The 16676-nt window shown below is 47.5% G+C and overlaps 1 protein-coding gene across 1 annotated transcript in view; it reads left to right on the forward strand.

Moving 5' to 3' along the window:
- EPHA8 (EPH receptor A8) overlaps positions 1–16676 on the forward strand; it is a 61403-nt gene that overhangs the window by 11469 nt on the left and 33258 nt on the right. Inside the window, exons 2-3 of the mRNA XM_028740993.2 lie at positions 7894–7958; positions 10385–11048. Coding sequence (XP_028596826.2) covers positions 7894–7958; positions 10385–11048 — 729 coding nt within the window. The remainder of the gene's footprint in view (positions 1–7893; positions 7959–10384; positions 11049–16676) is intronic.

A 16676-nucleotide genomic window follows, 5' to 3' on the forward strand; every position in this document is an offset into this window, starting at 1 on the left:
AGCCTGATTCTGTGGCCGGCCGGCCAAGATCTGCCTCCATCTGATTTGAGTGGAGGAAATAGCAGTGGGATTGAAATTAAGAAGTGAGTGCAAAGTAATAAGAGTCAAACAAAGAGGAATTAATTCCTGAACACTCGAGATCTCTTCAATTGGTCAATGCTAAACACATGTCATATTTATTTACTTACTAAAAGCCCTGCACCCTACATTGCTAAGGAATTAATGGAAAATGAAAAGGACTGTGCAGTTTTGAAACCAGTGGTCAAAAACAGTTTGGTTTTGAATGCTTCAGTCCGCCATCTTAAATCAAAATTGTATCCAAACAGAGAGAAAAACCCACCCCTTGATCTCAGGAACCGTCATGCAAAATTTGGCCATGATATCTCAAGAGCTGTCCAAATGCATAGTGAATAGGCAACTAGCTTGGTCAACATTCAGCATTCTTGATCCCGTAAGTAGGGGCGAAACCCTGTAGTACAGGGCCTCCAATACCCACCTTCCCGAGCTGCTCCAGAAGAAGACACCATGGGCAGTGCCAAGGTGTCAAAAGCAACTGAGATGTCAAGGAGAACCAATAGGGTTACACTCCTCCAGCTCTCTCCCAACAGAGGTAATAAATCAGGGCAATCAGGGCTATTTCGGTGGCAAAACCGGGTCTGAAACCAGACTGGAATAGATCTAAATAGTTTATATAGTCCCTCAGGAACATCTGCAGCTGGCCAGCCACCATTTTCTCAACCACCTTGCCCTGAAAAGGAATATTGCAAACTGGATGCTAGTTTTCTGAAACCTCTTTATCCGGGGAAGACTTCTTTAAGAGGGGCTGTATAACTCCCTCCCAGAATAAGGCACTGATCAATCTCACTGGACTCATCTGTTTTGTCGGGCTTCAAAGCAATTGTGAGGCATGACATAAACAGGTATTTGCATGGTACATCCCTGCTTAAAAGGGGCACATTATGTCTGTGTTACTTTCAAAGTGTACTCCTATGTGCCAGTTTCATCCCATTCCTGCATTATCAGGTGGATTAAAAATAATAATAATCTGCACCAAAAATCTGCATTTATTGAATATTTTAAAACATTTTTTTAAAAGAATCAAAACAAGTGTTTCTGAATCTCTCAAGTATGCTTTTAAAAGCATATTTTTTTGCCCTAGCCAGCATGACCAATGCTTGGGGATAATAAAAAAAAAACAAAACAAAAAAAAAAAAACAAAAAAACAAAAAAACAAAAACAAAAAATAAACCAAAAAATAAAATAAAATCTGTCGAACTACCCCTGTTATAGGTTCATCTTTCCCATGCAAATGTCATAAATGCAGGAGATACAGGTCGATTGCAGCATTAATTCTGTAGAGACACATTTTCTCCCCAACGTGCAGGAAGCCTGTGTGTGTGAGAGAATCAGAACCCAGCAGCACCGACTGCCTCATTCAGTTGCTTAATTATGCAATCCCGCTAAACGTCCTGCAACCTTCTTAAACTTCTTGCATCCCCTCCCTCCCCACGGCCCTGACAGGTCCTTTAATTAACTATATGCAGTTTGCCAGGTCAGAATGCCAGGAGAAGGCGGAGGCGGAGGCGGAATATTTTTGCTACCTAGCTTTGGGAACTGCCTCGCCACACAGCATGCTCTAAATGGAGCTTAACCAATTTCGCTTCCAGGAGCAAAAGTGCAGAACCAAAATAGACTGAGAATCTCTCTTTCTCTCTGGCACTCCCCAGTAAGGTGAGATGTGTGCTGTGGTACAAGAGAAGTCTTTGAAGGAACCCTGTTTCCCCCACCGCTGATGACAGCTTTATTCCCAATGCAACAGTGCAGAGGTAGAGAGCCTCTGGCTCACTAAACAGACCTGGCACATGTCTCCATTTGGCCCTAAAGGTTGTTTTAATTTGGTCACCCCGGCCACTCTGGGTGGCTTCCAGCATATAGATAAAGGTAAAGGGACCCCTGAGCATTGGGTCCAGTTGTTGCTGACTCTGGGGTTGCGGTGCTCATCTCACTTTAGTGGCCAAGGGAGCTGGCATACAGCTTCTGGGTCATGTGGCCAGCATGACTAAGCTGCTTCTGGCGAACCAGAGCAGCGCACGGAAACGTCATTTACCTTCCCATCAGAACGGTACCTATTTATCTACTTGCACTTTGACATGCTTTTCAGACTGTTAGGTTGGCAGGAGCAGGGACCAAGCAATGGGAGCTCACCCCATCACGGGGATTCAAACCGCCGACCTTCTGATCAGCAAGTCCTAGGCTCAGTGGTTTAACCCACAGTGCCACCTGCGTCCCGGCTTCCAGCATATACAGAAATATAATGAAACATCAAACAATATAAACTTTCCTATACAGGCCTGCCTTCAAATGTCTTCCAAAGGTTGTAGAGTTTCTTATCTCCTTGACATCTGATGGGAGAACGTTCCACAGGGTGGGTGCCACTACTGAGAAGGCCCTCTGCCTGACTCCCTATAGCTTCACTTCTCCCAGTGAGGGGGCAGCCAAAAGGTTTTCCACAAACGGTACTTACCTGCCCCACACCTGATGTCATAAATGTTGGAGCAGCTAAGAATACAAACTGCAAATAGATATTTTCATTCCTTAGGCAGCTTGCCAGGGGTTATAGCAAGCTCCTTCAGAGACACGTTTTCAGCAGAATCTGCCTCTTGATGCTGACAGCATGCCTCCAACAGCTGATCAGCCTCTTTGAAGTTGTCACCTGTCATCATAATGATGTCAAGTGACTGACAAGTGGGCAGGGTCAACCACCTGTCAAAGCTGGACTATGGGGAGCAGAGGCAGTCAAAGTTCTGGCTTGCTGCAGTTGGGAGGGGGCATAGTCACAGTAGAAGCAAGGATTAAGTCCCCTTCCTCAACACCATCACTATGGACCATGCCAGCTTTGTTTACAGTTTTTGTTTTTAATCGTATCCGTGCAATTGCTAATTGCACAAACAATGGCACATCTAGGTCAATCCTAATTCATGGGCAAATGAACTAATGTAGAGAAAGTGGAAAGGGAGTTTCATTGGCCAAAAGAGAACTGGGATGGGGGGTGGGGAGACAGAATGAAATGGCCCGAGCAATGCTGGAAGGGGGGGCGGGTTGGGCCAGCCTTTTGGTTTAAAGAACTAATTGAGCCTCCTGGCAATTGGGTGATACAATAGGTAGGGGTGTGTGTGTTTGCTTGCTGATTCGGCATCCTCCTAATTTTTAAAAAGAATAATTTAAAATATTAACAGTGGAATCCTTATGCATGTCTGCTTAGAATTAAGTCCAGTGAGTAGTTTTTTTTTTTGGGGGGGGGGGGATTCAATTCAGTTCACATTTAAAGGTGAACCCACCTAATTTGCACTTTCAGAAACAAAACAAGAACTGAAATTTGCATTTCTCTGAATTTTGCAATGCAGTTCTCCAGCCGAATAATGTCTACCAAAAAAAATGTGCATGCAAGGATAAGGTGTGCATGCAAATGTATGTATGCCATAAAAAACAACATACAGAAATGAATTATATTTGGGGAAGTTGCTTTGCAAAAAAAATAGTAAACGTGTTTGTTAAGGATAATGGCATACAAAATGTAGATTAGGAGAAATTTGCCCTAAAATGCTGATGAATTTTCATGAGGACTTTATAAAAGAATTGCAAACTGATGTGGAAATATGGAGGGCCAAACTTAAGAATGGAAAAATGAGGAACTGAGAAAAACCAAAATTGGCATAGGTGCCCATCCTTACATCTAAGCAAATTGGTACAGGAGTGCTCCCTAAACGCGCAATCCTATACATACTTATCTGTGAGTAAATCCCACCGATTTCAACTGGGCTTGCTTCTGAGTAGACATGCACAGGGTTTGTAATGAAGGCTGTATTTCTGTGCTCACTTACCTTGGAGTAAGTCAATGAAAGTAAAGGTAAAGGTACCCCTGCCCATACGGGCCAGTCTTGACAGACTCTAGGGTTGTGCGCCCATCTCACTCTATAGGCTGGGGGCCAGCGCTGTCCGCAGACACTTCTGGGTCACGTGGCCAGCATGACAAGCTGCATCTGGCGAGCCAGCGCAGCACACGGAACGCCGTTTACCTTCCCGCTAGTAAGCGGTCCCTATTTATCTACTTGCACCCGGGGGTGCTTTCGAAATGCTAGGTTGGCAGGCGCTGGGACCGAGCGACAGGAGTGCACCCCGCCGCGGGGATTCGAACCGCCGACCTTTCGATCGGCAAGTCCTAGGCGCTGAGGCTTTAACCCACAGCGCCACCCGCATCCCTAGAAAGTCAATGAAACTTAGTTCTAAATACAGTGCAATATTCAACACAATGTGGGCATGACATTGAGGGTCCAAATTCCTAGTTGTGTCTTCACCAGCACTAGCCGGAGGCTGATTTGACATATGCCACCAGGGCTGGCCCACCCATGAGACAAGGGGAGGCCATGTCTCAGGTGGCAGGATCTACAGGGGCAGCAGATCCCAGTGTAGATCTTTATCTCCCTCCTTGATCCTGATCACTCACCCCTTCTTCCCTGGAGGGGAGGGGGTGCCTTTGCCTCAGGTGCCAAAATGTCTTGTGCCGGCCCTGCATGCCACTGTATTTGACAAAGCAACTTATGGTGGCCACAGTCATGCAATTTGATGGCAAGAATAATATTTATCCAGCAGCATAAATATTGCAGTTTATTGCTGGCTGGGTGGTGAGTTGTTTCCTCACCACAAGCACATTTTAAGCCTTGGAATCACTTCCCGGATTCACAACAAAGGCCAGACTCAGAACATCTGTGTTCCCCTGAAGAACTGGATCGTAATTTGTGGCCTATTTGTGGCTGAAGTGGTGCAGAGGAAATGCGGGGATGGGAAATGTCAGCATGGAGAGCAGAAAATATTTCTGTGCCGGCGCCCTAGGGGAAGAAAAATGGGGGGATTTGCTACTTAATGGGCAGGTACGCAGTGGGGCTTTGTTCTCCAATGCATGGTTGGCATATCAGGTGCTAGAAACTGAAGGGAAGGAAAAGCTCCAGAAAATTATTCAGACAAAGCAGGATAAATACATTGTAGGAACAAAACAGGCACACTCAGAGGTATATTTCAGTCACATCCTTCTGCCAAGGAGTTCTAGGAAAGCTACATGGTTCTTCTCCTGTGTAGACAGTACTGAGATAGATAAACATAAGATTCTGACACAGTATAAGGCCTACTGTATGTCTCTCATCCAAAATCTGTTGCTTGCAGCATGAGCTGTATCCTGCAAAAGTATCCATGCACTGACAGACCCTCCAAGTGTCCCTATTTTCCAGGGACAGTCCCAGATTTATGGAAGCCATCCCAGTTTCTGATTTGTTCTTGGAATGTCCCCTTGTCCTTAGGATGTCCTTATTTTCACCGGAGAAATGTTGGAGGGTATGGAGCTATCTGACCCCCGAGCCATCTGAAGACAGCTCTGTGTAGGAAAGTTTCTTAATGTTTAATGTTTTGCTATGTTTTTATATATGTTGGAAGCCGCCCAGAGTGGTTGAGGCAAGCCTTTCCAGATGGGCAGGGTATAAATAGTAAAATTATTGTGGTGATGATGATGATGATGATGGAACAGGACGTCCCTGTTTTCATCGGATAAATGTTGGAGGGTATGACGGACCTTGGCTGGCAGCTGCTGGTCTTTTCTCATTCCCAACCATCGCAGGGTTGCCAAGAAAATGGCCCCATGAGACTCTCGCTTGACACAACGAATGTCCAACATGGAGGAGGCTGAGCTTTTGGCTGCCCACCCACAGCACACACGCACATGGCTAGATTAAAGAGAACCTTCACCAGCGTTGAAAGGCATTTGGTTTCCAGATCACGAGCAGAGCAATTTGCCTCGACTTCCTCATTAACTTAAGCTGGGCTCCCTGGAGGTGGACAACTTTGGAGCAGGTGACTTTGATTCCACCCCTGCTGTCTCCCCCTACTCCATGAAATCTCTGCTTGGGAGATCCTGCTCGCTCGCTTCTTTTGGTGTGAGCAGAGAGGTATTGGTATGGGTTTGTGTGTGTGCGTGTCGTAGCTGTGCACCACGGGGCATAATTACTTTAGCTTTAGTGTGCAGACTTCAAACCTGGATTAATTCCCGCAGGAAGTGTGAAACAAACAGAGAAGGACTTGGCTGAGCCTCTGGAAAGTAAAGATTGCAAGGGGGAAGTGGGAGCACATTGTTTTGGATGGAGTGGCTCTGCCCTTGAAAGAAAGAAAGAAAGAAAGAAAGAAAGAAAGAAAGAAAGAAAGAAAGAAAGAAAGAACAATGCACAGGTTCATGGGGAGAAATGCTGGATCTGGCATTTCTTCCGGATGTCTAGATGGATTTATTATTTTATTTAGTGGATCTGTACCCCACTCTTCATGGGACGCGGGTGGCACTGTGGGTTAAAGCCTCAGCGCCTAGGACTTGCCGATCGAAAGGTCGGCGGTTCGAATCCCTGCGGCGGGGTGCGCTCCCGCCGTTCGGTCCCAGCGCCTGCCAACCTAGCAGTTCGAAAGCACCTTTGGGTGCAAGTAGATAAATAGGGACCGCTTACCAGCGGGAAGGTAAATGGCGTTCCGTGTGCTGCGCTGGCTCGCCAGATGCAGCTTGTCACGCTGGCCACGTGACCCGGAAGTGTCTGCGGACAGCGCTGGCTCCCGGCCTATAGAGTGAGATGAGCGCACAACCCTAGAGTCTGGCAAGACTGGCCCGTACGGGCAGGGGTACCTTTACCTTTTACCCCACTCTTCAGCCAAAAAGACTTTCAGAACGGTTAATCAAACAAAAACACAGGTGTACGATGGAGGCTGGTTCATCATGGGAAAAGCAAGCTCTATTCTGCAGTTGTGGCTAACACCACAACTAGAAAAAGGGGTGCTGGAACTCACCATGAATACGTCCCTTGTTCTCTTATAATGACAATGGTGCCCATCTGAGTGGTGCCGCAACGCAGTTCCCATGAGTTCTGGCTGAAAAAGGCTCTGGGTAACACCACTGGGCTTTAGAGGTGTGTTTGCATTTGTGTGATGTCAGACTTGAATACCAGCTGTTGAACAAATGTTGCTGCTTCTGCCATCACACTTCCCAGGGCAGAGGCTCCCAACCTTGCCTTCACTCAAGTTTAGTGATGGCCCAATCTGTCAGTTTCTGTTTCTCTCCATTCCTCATCTTTCCACTCTTAAGTTTCCTTTTCTACATCTCCACATCAGTTTGTGAATTTTTTTTTAAACTTCCTCATGAAAACTGAGAGTTTTAATGAGAATTTCTCCTGACAGTTTGCAGGTATTTTTGCACATTTTTGCAAAGCACTTCCCCTAATGGAATGCATGTTTGTATACTTATTTTTACTAATCAATACATTTTGATGCACATCGCACAATTTTACCATGGTATACAGTGGTACCTCAGGTTAAGTACTTAATTCATTCCAGAGGTTCATTCTTAACCTGAAACTGTTCTTAACCTGAAGCGTATGTAACCTGAAGCATATGTAACCCAAGGTACCACTGTAGTTGGTTAGTTTCTCACACAATCCTCTCTATTCTCCATCCCGGCAAACAGAAGGCCTTATCAAGGATAGATTCCAGCCAGGCGAAAACACTCAAGGCGGGTACAGAGTTGGGCCAGTGAGGGGTGTGGCCTGGGGAGAGGGTGTGTGTCTGGAAATGGGGTGTGGCCTGGGAAGAATCCCAGGGGCCAAGTGGAAAGGCCTAAAGGGCTGCATTTGGTTCCTGGGCCGCAGGTTCTCCACCCCTGCATTAGAGCACCCATTCATTTGAGGGCTCCCAGGTTCTTCAGACTCTGACTTTTGATGAATGGGTTCTCAAGAAGGCCCAAGTATTTGCTGGACAACTGTGCGTGCCTCACATTCTCTGTCTGTCTAATGAAAGTTTTCTTCTTATATCTTTCAGTGAACTTGTTGGACACTTCCACCATTATTGGCGACTGGGGCTGGCTCACCTACCCTTCCCATGGGGTAAGTCACCTGGAAAACCTATGGAGAGGGATGAGTGATAGGTCAGTTGGTAGAGCATGGGAATCTTAATTGTGGGTCTGAACCCCACGTTGGGTGAAAAAATCCCACATTGCAGGGGGGTGAACTAGATGATCTTTGTGGTCTCTTCCAATTCTACACTCCTTTGATTCCTGTTGGGTTGAGCCAAATTTCCATACTGTTCAGTTTCTTATTTCCCAATGTTTCTGAGAATCCCGCCCACTGGGAAGGAAGTAGCCACCATCTTTTTTGAGGGACTGACTTAGGCTACCGCTTTAGAAGGCTCAGTGGGGAACTGATTTGCCCTACAGCCTCTATTCTTCTCCTCCATGAATTTATTTATTCCTCTTTTAATGCCTTCCAAGTTAGTGGCCACCACTGCTTCTTGTGGGAGAGAGTTCCACAGTCTAAATATGCACTGTGTGAAGAAGAGTTACTTCTTTTTGTCTGTCCCTAATCTTCCAATGTTCAGCTCCATTGAATAACCCCAAATTCTAATAGCATAGTGGGAGGAAAAAATCCCCCCTTTGCCAAACAATTTCTCCCAGCAAACATCTGCGCTTCCTTCTTCTTTTGCCCATGTGGGCAAGCTTAAGCCACACTCGTATCTATTATTTGCATCTTTATCCCTTTATAATCTGGTGTGTATGTGTGTGTGTGTGTGTTTAAAATCTTGTGTTGATTTTAATTTAAACTGTTAACAAGTTCCTGAATACAGATGTAATCAAACCCGCTTGCCTGCCGCATTAATTATGATGTCCTCATTTTCATCTTGCTAGGAGACCTTATCTCAATGACATGGGAAGAGAGGAGAGTCATTTCGCTTTATGAAAAAAGAAACAGAGATAGGAACAAGGCAGTGCATGTTAGGTTGTAATGGGAGCTCTCACAGCCTGTCCCTTTTCTTGCACAGTTTGCATCCCAGTTAATCAGAGGAACCTCTTTCAAATAAGGAAAGTGCTTTAAATAATCAGCTGTTGGGAAACTTCCACAACATGGGCTTAATATGGTCTTGGAGGTCAGCTTGCAAGGCTGTTCGGGGCAAACCTGAGCCATCTTTCCTGGGCCTGGTGTCTTATGAGAAAATTCAAGGCACATGGAAGCATTCAGCAGGCAAAACCCTGAACTTTTTGAATTGGATGCCTTTTTTTCTGCTGCCTTGCGCAGTAAAAGAAAAAGTCTCCAACTTCAAAACACACCAAATTTTGTTTGCAAAGGAAGGATCAAGAGCACACTTAGAGTGCACACCTGGGCTTGAACTATCAATGACCTAACACAGGGGTCTGCAACCTTTAAGACAAAAAGAGCCACTTGGACCCATTTCTGAAGGAAAAAAACCCTGGGAGCCGCAAAACCATTGCGACATTTAAAGCATGCACGCCGCTGCCCTCTGATCTGACAGCGGGTGGGAAGGTGATGTCGGGACGGTGCGTGACTAACGCACGCACCGCCCCCATGCGACGTCACAGTCAGTACAGCGCCCGCCACAGTGGGGAGTGTCGGGGCGCACAATGTGCCTCCTCCCCTCGCTAGTATCCACCCCGGAGCCGCGGCAAAGGTGTAAAAGAGCCACATGCGGCTCCGGAGCCGCGGGTTGCAGACCCCTGGCCTAACATCATATAGCATCAGATGAGTGATAGGTACATAGCCCGCCTACCTGCCAGAGTGGCCTGTGTCGGGTTAGCCACTTCCCGGTCTGGTCCTCTGTCCAGGTCTACGTAGTTCTGTAACCTCTGAACTCATCCAACTAACAATCCTGCGAGTGTTTGCTCAAAATAAGTCCTGTTTAGGGATGGATGAATCAGCATATTTTGGCTTCTTCCAGTTTCTCATTTTCCCAATCTTAATTTAGATTGCCTCATTCCCACATACATTTCCCTACCCCCAAAACGGCAATATGAAAATTCGTACTTGTTTTTTGTGCTCATTTCTGCTAATATGTACATTTTCATACACATATGTTTCAGGTATATGCAGTTTCATGAGCAACTTTACCCAAATGCATTTCTATACTTTATTTTGTGTGCACATTTCACAAATATGTGCATTTTAACTTTTATTGCTTGGCTGGAGAACTACATTGCAAAATTCAGAGAAATGTGTTTTAGTTTGCATATTTGCCTTTGGAAGCACAAACTCAGTAAGCTGGCATTAAAATGTGAATTGAACCACTTTCTTCCCCTAGCCTGACCGAATTCAGTGAGACTGAAGTCAGTGTCTTTATGACTGTAGCCCTACAGCTCCCTCCTACACTTGTCTGTTGACAAAGGTCAAGGTGTCAGTTAAAGCATGAATCCTGCCTAGCTTCTATCTTCTGTGACGTCCCTTACCTTGGGATGTAGGTTTGAAGTACAAAATCTGCTGGACCTGGTTCCTCTAACTCCTCTCTCCCTCTCTTTCCTTCCAAGTGGGACTCCATCAACGAAATGGATGAGTTCTTCAACCCCATCCACACCTACCAAGTCTGCAATGTCATGTCCCCCAACCAGAACAACTGGCTGCGGACTAGCTGGGTGCAGCGTCACGGGGCTCACCGGGTGTACGCAGAGATCCGCTTCACCCTGCGGGACTGCAACAGCATGCCAGGGGTCCTGGGCACATGCAAGGAGACCTTCAACCTCTACTACCTCCAGTCGGACCGCGATCTGGGCAGCACCCCCCGCGAGAGCCAGTTTGTGAAGATTGACACCATTGCGGCTGACGAGAGCTTCACCAACGTGGACCTGGGCGTCAGGCGACTCAAGCTCAACACGGAAGTGCGTGGCGTGGGGCCCCTGAGCAAAAGAGGCTTCTACCTGGCCTTCCAAGACATTGGAGCCTGCATTGCCATCGTCTCGGTCCGAGTTTACTACAAGAAGTGCCCGGCCATGGTGAGGAACTTGGCGTCCTTCTCCGAGGCAGTGACAGGAGCAGACTCCTCGTCCCTTGTGGAGGTGCGGGGCGAGTGCGTGGGGCACTCTGAGGAAAGGGACACCCCGAAAATGTACTGCAGCGCTGACGGGGAGTGGCTGGTGCCCATCGGAAAATGCGTCTGCAGTGCCGGCTATGAGGAGCAAAGGGATTCGTGTCTGGGTAAGTCTGGATGTGGGTTGTGCAAAACTACTGTTGCTGCTGTTGGGAAGGACGGAGGGAAGAGGCACTGGGAGAAAATGTTTTGGTGCTGCTCTGTTTGATCAGGTCCACTTCAAAGAACAGGTACAGGGTTGCCCCCCACCCCCAAATTGCAGCTAAAAAAGAAGAAATCGCAATATTGCCTGACCATGACCTGTGAGCTTCCATCAGGGCAGACTTCAGTAATCTTTCATAATGCTAGGGTTGCCATATTTCAGTATGTGAAAATCTGGACAGAAAAGCTGTTGAGCTTTTTCGGCAAAATCATGAAAAAAATCGCTGTTCTTCAGCACTGCTGACATGGGCTGCCATAGGTCTAGATTTGACCTATTTCTGCCCAGACACTGCTGCAGACTGCGATATTATGGATATTTCCAGGAAATGGCAACCCTAGTAAAACGGTGCCCTGTGCCAGGCCAAAATTTAGCACCCCCAAATGGATTATGGGTTTCCTCAATTTTATGCCCCCTTAGCCCACACCACCCTAAATCTGGTGCTGCTTCCATAACCTGGAGGATGTCAAGGTGTTGGTTAAAGGGAGAAAAATAGGAAACCAGTCAGAAGAGGGAAATGGCCCGCTTAGAACTCTAACAGCTTACAGCACGCATCCTGGAGCCAAGGATTATTACATTGTTTCCGGTTCCACCGCTGTCTACCTTCCCAGGACTTCTCGAGGTGTAATTAGAAGCTGGAGGTCCTTCTGGGCCCACGTACAGTGCAGGAGTCAATAACAATGGAGATACCCGATTTGCTCCGAGTAGAGATTGCCCTGAGCACCAGCCTCACATGCATTGATTATTTGGCGCCTTGCCGAGCGGCCTCCCTTCCAGCTGTGTGCGTTTGGCTCCGCTCCAGGGCCTTCCCTTGGGGGCTCTGGCCACTTCTGGGCTCCATCAGCCGGCCGTTTTTTCTGCAGCCCTGCCTTTCCTTTGGCAGGAAATTTCCTCAGCAAAGAAAACAAAAGCAAAGTCAACAGAAACAGAGCTATCTCCTTAATCCATCGCCAGCGAGCACTTGGAGGAAGACGGAGGCGTTTCCCCCGAGTGTCCGTGGGCTCTGGGAAGACGGCTGCAGCTCGCAACTGTATAAACGACGATAAGGAGGCAGCAGCTGTGCAGAAGGCAGCAGTACACACTGCCCTGAGGCTACATGTGTACAACAGGCGACTTGACTGGGGTCCTCATAGGAGGCTTTGTTTGCTTTCAGTTTCTTTCAGGGGGGGGAAAAGCGCTATTTAGAGGAGCAGAGCTTGGCAAATATGAAAAGGCGGCTTTGTTTAGAGGCGGGGGGAATGTGAACAGCAGGATTGACAATACCTTGCACAAGGTTACCTCTGGCAAAGTCAAGCAGGGAAGGACACGGCTAAACTAGACAGATGCCCGTCTTCATGTGCCCTGGATACACTGCAAGTTCGGAAGTCACATAGGCTGTGAACCAGGTGAAGCAAAGAGGGAACTTCCTGGCCAGAGGTGGAATGTGGCCCTTCAGGGTTCTGTATCTGGCCCTCAAGACTCTCCCTAGGCCACACTCCCTCTCCGCAAGCCACAGCCCTCGTTGGCTCTGCTAATGTTTAATTGGGTTTTAAAATCATAATTATGATATAGGAAGGAGAGGACTGGGGAAGGAGTCCTCCTCCTCCAGATTGCCCCCTCAACAGCTATTGAGTGGAGGGGTGATCTGGTGGGTAGGCATCAGGCAGGAAAGTGAATGTCAGGTCAGGCAGGCAGGGGTGGGGCTAGATGACTGCTGGGCCCCCCTTCCAACTCTGCAATTCCATATATATTCTTTGCTAGCAATTTCCCCTAAAATAGAACTCCAGTTCTTCCTTTTCAGTTATGCCCCGGCTTTTGACCTGTCCTGAACCTGAGGTCTCATGAGGTCATGTGGGCATCACTGCAATAGGGGCAGTTGGAGAAGACCCTTCAGAGAAAATATGATGGTCTGGGGGTGGAGAGAGAGAGAGAGAGTCAGAGTCCCTGAGCTGTGAAGGGACTTAAAGATCAAAAACAGCACCTTGGACCCCCAAAAGACCTGGGATTAAGCTGAACACAGGTACAAGTTCTCTCTCTGCATGTACTGTGTGAAGTAATATACTTGGTACAGCTTAGCTATTTGTGTACAGGGGTGCACAGATGGTGCACACATGGAATAGAACATGTGAACACCCCTTAGACAGTAAGAATTATTTATTTACAGTGGTTTTTTAAAAAAATATGGCTATAATTCTGATAGTTTGAGAAGTTAGCGTTTTTGTTCTAAAGTTAAGACCCTGTGCAGAAAATAATGAAAAGAGCAACACTGCACAATTCTTTCTATCAAATGTAAACCTTGGTGGTGGGCTTGTTTTTTAGGAAGCACAACAGACCTAGCATGCCTTGCCTTGTTGCCAGTAAAAGTGAATTGCTTCAATGGTGCCTTATCGCTACTTTCACACAGCAGTTGAACCTGTTTCCCCAATGTTCCATATTAATGCAGCCTTAATTGGTGTCACTTAAACCCTTTCCTTTGTCTGGCAGCAAATTTGTGAAGACCAAAGATTCCATGTTTGTTGAATGCTACATTTGAACAACAGTGCGAGTGCACAGGTTCACCACTTGTGTACACAGGCATGCACATTAGCACACTCATTGAATGTGGTGTCCCAGTCACAGTTAAAGCACTCTTAGCCTGGACTTAGAATCATAGTGTTGTAGAGTTGGAAGGGACCCCAGGGGTCATCTAGTCCAACCCCCTGCAATGCAGGAATGTCAGCTACAGCATCCATGGCAGATGGCCATCCAACCTTTGCTTAAACACCTCCAAGGAAGGAGACACCTAAACCTCCTGAGGGAGACCATTCCTCTGTTGAGCAGCTCTTACCGTCAGAGAGTTCTTCCTGCTGTTTAGCCTGCTCTTTCAGTAGAGAAAAGAATCGGCGCTGCAAGATTGATAACCCAAATCAACTGGAATTGGAAATTCCTCGTTCCGCTGTTTTAATTGTCAGAACGAGATCCCACACTGCTGTCACCCTGGGTAATATTTCATTCCCTGCCATTGGGACAGGATGATGTAAACCCCACTTTGTAGTCCTAATCATCTTTCTATAAATATCAGAGAAATTCAATTTTTTTGGGCAGGGGAAGAAATTAAACCTTTACCTTCGTAGTAGCATCCTAATGTGACTCCAAATTAATTCCCCATTCCTTCTCACAGCTAGGCATCCGATTTCTTAAAGATGTTTGCACAGCTAAGGACTTCTTTATAGCTTTAATGTTTACCTAAGAAAGGAGCTTCCAAGGCAGCGGAAGAGGAGACATAGGATAGTGCCTGTTGCTGGACTGAGACTGTAAAGAAAGTTGGTCGTCCCGCCTGTGTTTGCTGGAAATTCCTGAAAGCATCACAGTCTTGCTGTGGCTATGCATTTTTTTTTAAGGGTCAGGCAGGTGGCAGAACCAAGAGCCCCACAGACCAGACTGACTCCCTGTGCTACCAAAACTGTCAGTCGGTCACAAAGCAAATTTCCAGATTTCTGTCATGTTGTCACATCTCCCTAGTCTTTTCTCTAAATTAAGGGAAAAGGGACCCCTGACCATTAGGTCCAGTCGTGGCCGACTCTGGGGTTGCGGCGCTCATCTCGCTTTATTGGCCGAGGGAGCCGGTGTACAGCTTCCGGGTCATGTGGCCAGCATGACTAAGCCACTTCTGGTGAACCAGAGTAGCGCACGGAAACGCCGTTTACCTTCCCGCTGGAGCGGTACCTATTTATCTACTTGCACTTTGACATGCTTTCGAACTGCTAGGTTGGCAGGAGCTGGGACTGAGCAACGGGAGCTCGTGGGGATTCGAACTGCCGACCTTCTGATCGGCAAGTCCTAGGCTCAGTGGTTTAACCCACAGCGCCACCCACGTCCCATTCTCTAAATTAAAATGTCCTAAATACCTTTCCTTGGAGGGGGAGGTGACTCCAACCCCTTGATCATTTTGGTTGACTTATTTTGAACGTTTCCCGGCTCCTTTCTGAGGTGACAGAACGAGATTTTGTACAGGTCGCTTGCAATTATTTTACTTACTTGACTGTAAGATTGTGGCTGGGTGAAAATAAATAAATCAATGGAAAGTGAAGGAAACCCACTTTTCATTCATTTATTCCACTGCCCCTGCACAAAGCTGCAATTGTGGGCTTACCTGGCTTGGGAAAGGAGCTTGCAAGGGCTCTGGCAGCATTCCAGAGCCCACTTCCCGGGGTTCCTGGCTTTACACATTTTTGCATATATACATAGACCCCCGGAACCTAACCCTCACTTAAGACATGAGTTACTTGTACACAGTGTTCCAAATGCACCGTCGACTGATATAACGGCATTATGATATCGGCACTTTTGCTTTCAATTCCTTTTCCTAATGATCCCCTAAAAAGGGTGTGAAGCAAGGCTGGTGAGGGGTGTGGTTTTGGGAAGAGGGTGTGCTGAGTGGGTAGAGCCAGCCCTAGGAAGAGGCAGAGTGAGGCAGCTGCCTCAGGTGGCAAATGCTAAGGTGCAGGGAGAGGACAGAGCTGTGAATGCCATGTGCTCTGCCCTGTACTCTGATATTGGCAAAAAGATGCTGTCTTTTAGTATCTAGGGCGGGCTAGATACAAAAGAATTTCCCTTTAGCCCTGCAACTGCTCCGATAGCATAAGTCTTGCAAGCCTTTTTCGCTGGAGAGTTTAGCATTTCACAGGGATCGTTGCTTGAGCCCTTCCAAAGGCTCCCAGCCACGGCTGTGTCACTTATGCTAAGCAGGCTGCGACCCCCATGCCAATCAGAGGTAAAGGGACTGAACCTTGGGGCCGCCCCTGCCATCCCTCAGGAGCCATCGCCTTCGGAAAGAGCACAGAGGGGAGACCTGAGCTCCTGCTTCAGAGTCTCTCTCATCCCTTGCAGGTCACCAGAAGGCACATCCCTAGAGGCGAGGGCCTGTCATAGAGGCCTGGGTGCTGTCAGCTTAGTACAACCAGGCTACCTTCCTCGGCGCCTCCTACCCCCTTAACTCTCCCAGGGTTTTCTCTCTGTATAATGAACTGACAGTCAAAGAGAGGCTGGAGTTCATCTATCAAGCGTAAGCTTCTCCAGCAGACAAGCAGTCGAGGAAGGGAAAGGGCAGGGATGGGGAAACCTCTGGCCCATAGATCTGATTTGGCACACAGTGTGGCCAAGCCGAGCCCCCCCTGACCCACACCTTTCCAAGCAGTGGTGATGCCTAGCACAGGGTCTGGTGCTCTGCAAGCCCCAGACATCATCTCATAGGAGCCAACTCCTAGAGGTTGAGGCCCCTTTGTCTCTCCCCCCTCCCAATAGAATATTTGAGGGGGCTGGGCTCCCCCAAAGTTAATGGGCATTGTCATCCAAATGCTGTGTGTCTTGTGATCAATTATGCAGGGTGGCGCTTACCTGCAACCCCCCCATATTTTATGCAAATTGGCACCCATGCATCAGCTGTAGAACCTGGTCAGCTTCCAGCAGTGCCTTGTCCTTGCTGTTCCCTAGGACAGTGTTTCCCAACCTTGTGCCTCCAGCTGTTTTTGGACTACAATTCCCATCATCCCTTGCCACTGGTCTTGCTAGTCAGGGA

The sequence above is a fragment of the Podarcis muralis genome, chromosome 7, assembly GCF_964188315.1.
Source record: "Podarcis muralis chromosome 7, rPodMur119.hap1.1, whole genome shotgun sequence".
Classification (NCBI taxonomy): domain Eukaryota; kingdom Metazoa; phylum Chordata; class Lepidosauria; order Squamata; family Lacertidae; genus Podarcis; species Podarcis muralis.